The 7,088-nt window shown below is 48.2% G+C and overlaps 1 protein-coding gene across 1 annotated transcript; it reads right to left on the bottom strand.

Moving 5' to 3' along the window:
• Positions 1–572: 572 nt before the first annotated feature.
• LOC117848786 (auxin response factor 24) lies at positions 573–6,834 on the bottom strand. The gene is made up of 15 exons (XM_034730322.2): positions 6,470–6,834; positions 6,217–6,356; positions 5,274–5,372; positions 5,142–5,195; positions 4,860–5,054; positions 4,695–4,779; positions 4,158–4,248; positions 3,880–4,044; positions 3,578–3,697; positions 3,410–3,485; positions 3,157–3,328; positions 2,164–3,077; positions 1,332–1,522; positions 1,039–1,239; positions 573–957 (listed from the first exon to the last, which is right to left on the bottom strand). The coding sequence occupies exons 1-14, from the start codon at positions 6,507–6,509 to the stop codon at positions 1,056–1,058; spliced, it is 2,526 nt and encodes an 841-aa protein (XP_034586213.1). The 5' UTR covers positions 6,510–6,834; the 3' UTR covers positions 573–957; positions 1,039–1,055.
• Between the last annotated feature and the right edge of the window lie 254 nt (positions 6,835–7,088).

The following is a 7,088-nucleotide window of genomic DNA, read 5'->3' as shown; positions in this document are numbered from 1 at the left end:
ATCCACCCGCAGCACGTACGTATGAGTAGGATCTCGTACGGTCTGCATCTCCAAATCTGGGGTCTGGGAGGAGGGAGTGAGCATTCAATCCGTGTCGGATCGACCACTCAATTCACTCACTCACGCACGCACGCCCCGTGCATGACCTCTGCCTGCCTGACGGAACAGGAGTTGGTGCTGCTGCTCCTCCTCACTGACCGTCGCCGCCTCGTTGACATCTTCTCGCTCGAAAAGCTTCAAATCTCCAGCAAATTACCATCACAGGCATATTTCTGAGCACCCAGGCTTCAGAATCAAGCAACATATTTCTGAGCACTCCAACCAAAACAGGCAGCATCCAGAATTCAGACTCGACCACGTTCCTTACCGCTCCGAGCACAGGTCCATAGCTCGTCTCCTCAGTCCCCTCCAGCACACTACTACCTTGCACATGCACATCGCCAACATATTTGCTACCATCAACCCTGCAAACCATATTTGCCAGCAGCAAACCAACAAGAAAATGCATGCATAGAATCGACAAGCGCAGGCAAGTAGCTACGCTTGCACATACCCAGCCGCAACACACGATAAAAGGAGCAAAGTTGCCTTCTTCAGGTGCCATGTCAGTCACGACTTGTCAACAGTACACTACTACGCTTCAGAGCAAGGCTATATTTACAAGGAAGAAAGAGAGGAGGGCCAAGCAAGCGCGACCAGGGATTTTGTTTGCCTGCTTTCTGCTGCTCTGCTACGATAACTTCACCGGTTAACCCCAACACGGGGCACACCCAAAACTTGAACAAGAAACTGACCGCCAGGCCAAGCACCAACTACAAACTGGGTACTGCGGGGCTTTACCCAGAGCCATACACACGAAAGCACCTACAACACCACTACAAACCTCACAAACTTGCTGTCTGTCTCTCCGGCTACGGATGTGGCCTTTTGTCTCCCTCTGTTGCCACCACGAAAGACCTGCAACAAGACCACACGAGATTATTCACATTTGCTCTGCTGCTTGAAACGAGACCATATACTGCTGCTGCTGTGTATTACCTCGTGAACTGGACAAACTAGCAGTTCTCGGAGTTGAGAGACAAAGCGGATGGCCCACCTCGGGGCTCCTTGGAACCCGATCCTCTCACCAGCGAGTCAGACAGAGTTTCTTCGGACCTGGAGCTCAGGGCGCCAGGGTTCATCCTTTCCACCTCCTCCCTTGTGTAGATGAACATCTTGTGGACCATGCTGCAGAACTCGCTGTCCAGACAGAGGTCAAGATTAGTCGCGCATGATTACAGACCGTCCAACAGGAAAGACAAGGAAAACATCCAGGTGGTGGCAAGACTCACTTCCAGGGATCATCACCAACCAGCATCATGTCACCTTCATTGTCAGTGAAGACAACCATCCAGTTCTTGTGAGGACTGCTCAGCTCACCACCAAAGTCAAACATCTGATCCAGTTCAGCAATTAGTTCACTGTAGCAAGTGAACTTTGTCAGATCAATCGACCTGCCGAGGGCACTGCCTTGCTTATGCACCTGAAAAGGGTATACCTTTCATATTCAAAACTACGAGCAACAAAGTTACCTTGAAAGCAAACAAAAAGAGATGAACCAAAATGGAAGCAATTAGGCAGAACAATACTACGACAAATGTTTCTATTTGTCATCACATTTTAACAGCAGTTTAAAGGTACGGCATAAAAATATGATGTACATAATCATCATTTTCATTAGGTTCTACTCATCTACTGTATATTCAGAAGACATAATTAAAAAATACCATCACATGCTTCCCAACGGTTTGTCTTTTCACAGTTTAACACAAAAGTAATGTAAAAAGGTGTGCGGATGATGTCAAGCAGCTCCCAACATGAAACTTGCTTAGGCAAGGAAAACTTCACAATTTATTAGCATAGAAGAATACAAACTAGCAGGTTCTTTTTTTCATCAGTGGAACCTGCGATAAAATTAGCTTCTAGATACAGCCAATTTGTTGCAGAAGGAATCCTATCAGGAAATTCCAGCCAGCAAGCAGCAGTACATAGCTTCATTGAAGCATACTTCGAAAAATATTCACTAAAGGATATGGACCCAGTATGCATTTTATGTATCAGGAAATGACTAGCAAGGAAAAAGGTCCATAACTAGCGAGGAAAAAGGTGCAATGTGTGGTGAACCTTCTTGCAGCTTCGGGTGGAACTACTTTGCACTTTGTTCTGAACATTCTGGGTAGCCTCTGGGCAAGGATGATTATTCTCCCTAACAGAATCTGTCTGAGGACCATCAAGAGGCTTAACAGTCTTCGAAGGATCAGAATAATCATCCACTTCAATTATGTCTAGCTGATTCCTTTGTGATGGAGATGTTTGAAGCTTTCCGTCATATGCAACACTTGGTGGGGATACCAGAGGTTCAGATTTTTCTGGGCTACCAAGAGGAAACCCAAATAGCTTGAATGAAGTGCCTTTGGTTTTCTGGACATCAGTTTCAATAACCAAAGGCTGGGGATTGATCAAACTCGATGATGCACGATTATGGCCAATCCAGCCTGAGCAGCACCGATCAATGCCATGGCCCTGAAGCGAAGTGAAAGCTGATTTCCCACTAAATTTTGCAATTTCAGCCCTTTGAGGAAGTGCAGCTTCAGGCATTGACAGATAATTTTGTTGATTCATCATAAAACCAGAGTTATGAGGCATTAAAGACCATGTGCCAGGTAGCATGTTGTGGTTTGCTTGTTGGGTTGGATAATGAGCATCAACTGTGTCCCAGGTATTTGAGTGGTTTCCAGATATTTGACTAGGAAAAGAACAAAGTGGATTCTGCGCATCTTTCAGTGGTTGAAATGCCGATGACAGCTGATTGTAACCCTCAGGTCTTCTTGTTTGCGTCCAACCCTCTAGACTTAGCTTTGTCTGGGCAGCAATATTGTTTCTCTCTTGCTCAATTCCTGAAGACCACATGGTGAGATCCTGAGCGGACTTCAGATCACTGCTATCACGGAATCGACTAGTCAATTGTGCCCTTCCTTGACTGTGCAAGGCCCTTGGGAGACTGTTTTGTTGAGAGTCCGCCATGACTTTAGAAGCAACTAGATGAAAAGATTGCATGCATTAGTAATGATAGAAAGAACTACAAGTTTCATGACAGTAATAAGGTAAAATTCAAACCTTCTCTGGTTACAGTTGGCATGTCAGATGGCGAAGCATTAACATTTGAACGAGACCTCTTGAATCTGAGTGGAAGAGGGTTCACAGGAGATGGGCTAACAGCAGCAGGTTCTATTTGCCAAGGAGAGACTCTTTCCGGACGAAGAACAGCAGAAGCTTCATCCCATCGCACCTGATTTCACAAGAGTATGTTAGTAAACGCTGATATTAATCAACTTGGCCTCACAAGCCAAAAAAAACATATGGTCCACACCTTAAGGGAACGCCATTTGGAGTCAGCCCATCCAGACGGATCAGAAGCACCTATTCCAACTATTGTTCCAGTGAATCTAACAAATGAGATTGGAAAATTTATCTCAAAAGAGATTTTTTTTTTTTTGGCATGTAAATGAATCCAAATATTTATTACAGACAGTCTTACTTTTGCTCTGCCGCCTCTTCACCTTCAAATCTCATCTTAAATCTCATCCCTATTGTATAATTTTGTTTCAGTGATTCATAGTACCTATCGCGCGAGACCACAAATTCAGCTGGACTAGTCCTGCAGAATGTGTAAATAACTCAGCTCAACATGCATATAGTTATAGTAGATATCAAAACTTCCTTTTATCATGCAAGACAATAATGAAACTTACATGCAACAATAAAACACAGTTTCAAACAGCACTTGTGCTAAAATTGAACACAGGAATAGTGTGACTAAGCATATAATTCCCCACGAACCTTGGCTTGTAGTAGATAGTGAACATACTCCCAGTGTTCACTGCATGCCATGCTGTTGCAAGAACACCAAGATGCATACTGTGGCTTGATATGACCGAAGATGGGATGGTGGTTTGGTGCCTGAGTGCCCGCCGAACTCCAACACGTAGCTCCCCATTCTCACCTCTGGCCCATAGAATATAAGGAAGTGGGTATTGTTAAGGTGTCTTAGCGTTAAAACTTAAAATGAGTTAAGAGCAAGGAACATTAACCACTCAGTATGTAGCATAGTACCCCACCTGAGAAATATGAAGGCATCACCAGCAACAAGACGCTTGGCGCTAACAAAAACACTCCAACCACTCTGAAGAAGGTGTCTACGTGGCTGACCTGAAGTAAAGAAAACACGAAACTGCAAATTTCAACAAATTGTCCAATAAACTAAATCTATCCAAGTTACAATTTAGGCCACTGACAATAGAGCAGGAATTCCTAATCCAGATAAACTAAGTGTGTGAAAGAAGAATCATCAATACAACTACTGCCATCATCCACACACAATCAAACACAGGGCATCCCAGAAAATATTAAACACACGGATTTCTGATGACAATATGGTCCCAGTCAATATTAGTAATTGTTGGTATCAGACTTGCAGTTAAATTCAAAACAAATGGGTCATCGACACACAAATAGCCTCTATTGCATTTACAAACAACTACAAGCTGGCATTAAGCATGCACTCGAGCCAGCGATTTAGAGTGAACAAACAAGAAAGAGCGTGACACATCACTCTTAAGAATGAATTCATATCGAGTAGGATGATGAGGCATCACCTCGAAAGATGTGACGAAAGCGCCACTCGACCCCATGCAGGTCCTTGGCCACCAGTTCTTGATTTGGAGGATGCTGACTCATATCCTGATCAAAGAGCAACATCAAAGGATCACTATCATTAGACCAAAAACAGCAAGACGAGTCAAAGGTTCCAAGGTTCTAACCAGTGGAGGGAGGCACTCATCCGCATGCCGACGCAGCACCGAGAATCCACCATGCGTGCTTGTGTCTGAGGCAGTCAGTGTCTTGCAGAAGGAATGGATGAGAAGCTGCTCATTGGTGGCTGGTGGTGCAACAGGCACGACCTCATCCTCTGCAGCATCACTCTCCACTGTTGTAGTGGTATTCTCATCTCGCTTCTGTAAATCAAGCACAAATGTCAGTACATGGTATTGGTTAACATCTCAAGACTGAACATGCATGAAGCACAACCAGAAGTTACCCACCTTATCAGGGAGCAGGGTGAGCTGAGCGTACACCTCATCAGTATCTGGCTCCGCCTAGCAACGGAAATAGGATCAGGCATTTGCATCCACGACATGCTAGAATGAACATCAAAGAAGCAGTGCTGTTGCTACCTTCAGCTCGATGTTCATGAGCTTGCAGGGGATCTTCCATGGCAGGTTGTAGAGCGGTGTGCCCTGCTGCTCAGCAAGCTGGTTCGTCGACGCCTCCACCTGAGACGACAGCACAAACAAGCAAATTCCACAGAATCAGCACCCCCAGATCACACAGAGCAGAGCAAGAATCTTGGAAAGAGGAATCATTGCATATCTCCCCAAGTCAGTAAAAAATTTGCGGAGCTTTGGATAACATTAAAAAACATAAAGGCACTGATTCCTAATATCATTCCAGGCACTAAAGAAAGACCAAGCTTCCGGAGTCAAATGAAGTGAGCTCAACTGAGGAGTGAGCTCACTGAAGTGACCAGTAAAAGTAACCGACGACCTTGGATACCTAGAAAAAAAAATCCCCAAAATCAGAAGAAACCCCTCATCTCATCGCCGAGCCAAGAATTCGGCGCGAACGGAGCGCAAACGGATCCCGCATTGCCGAACTCTCCGCGTCAGAAGGCACAACCCCAGTGCAGACCGCAGCACTGGGGTGGCCATGCGAATCGACCCCAAAAGCCTGACAATTCCCGTCAGAATCGACGATTCGGCGCAAAAGCGCGAGCTCCCCACGAACCGGAACCAGGAATCCAGCCCGCGGACGACGAGGATTCGAAATCCAGGGACGTCACAGCGCAGGCACACGACCGGAATTTTCCCAAATCGAGGGGAGGCACAGGGACCCCCATCGACTCACAGATCAAGCAATCCCTCGCCAAAAACCCCTCCAAAGCCCGCAATTCGCAGCGATCATGCAGAACACCAGAACCCCCCGCGAAATTCGGCGAGGATTCCGACACATGCACGCGCGCGCGCAACAAAAACCCTTCGGGAAAAAAAACGCGAGGGAACGACAGCGTCAGCACCCAACAAGAGACAAACTCCGAGTTCGGCGGCTCGGTGGCCTCACCTGCTCGATGTGCCCCTGCGGGAAGTAGTAGACCTTCTCCCCGAGCGGCGGGATGCTGGAGACCGGCCCCGCGCAGGCCTTCCACAGCTCCACGAACAGCGCGTCCTTCTCTCCGCCTCCGCCGCCTCCTGCCTCCGGACCTGCACACGAAGCGAACAGAGCTCGTCACAAACAAACCCAACCCGCTCTGAACTCCCCCACCCCCACCCCCCAAACACCCGCAGGAACTAGCGGCAGCGACACGCGCACTCACCTCCCCATCCACCTCCACCGCCGCCGGCCGCCGCCGCCATCGGATCTCACATGCACTTCCCCAACCCCAACCTCCCCGCCGGCCAAAATTCCTCGCGAATTCCGCCGCCCCCGAGCGTTCCGTCCCTGGGCGGGCGATTCGGGTGGAGAGGGAAGGAGAGGAGGGGGCCGGAGGCGAGGCGAGAGGGGGATTTAAGTAGCAGGCCGCGCCGAAGGCGACGTCAGTTTCCTGTGTCTCTTCTCCTCCTCCTCCTCCTCCGCCCCCCTTCTCTCTCTCCTCTCCCGCGGCGCGACTGCGTGGGTCGTGTGTGTGTTGTGCGAGCTAGAGAGAGAAAGGAGAGAAGAGGAGAGAGAGTGTCAGTTTCGCCCGCCTCGCGTTGCCCACAGCGACCGCCCCGAGGCGGCTGTGAGCTCACCCACGACCCAGCTCGTCCGTCGGGCCCTGGGCCCGGACCCGGCCCGGATGGGCCTGTCTCTCCGCCGCGGGCAAAGGGGCAGGTAAAGATTATTTTACAATTCAACCCCGCTTTAATTATTTTACTACGGAGTACTGCGCTTTGTTTTTTTATTATTTCTTGACGCCACTGCCGTGCTTTGTTGTGCTCGTGCGATGGGTGCTT

The sequence above is a fragment of the Setaria viridis genome, chromosome 3 (genome assembly GCF_005286985.2).
Source record: "Setaria viridis chromosome 3, Setaria_viridis_v4.0, whole genome shotgun sequence".
Classification (NCBI taxonomy): Eukaryota; Viridiplantae; Streptophyta; class Magnoliopsida; order Poales; family Poaceae; genus Setaria; species Setaria viridis.
The sequence above is the reverse complement of the archived record's forward strand: the minus strand, read 5'-3'. Positions and strand labels throughout refer to the sequence as shown.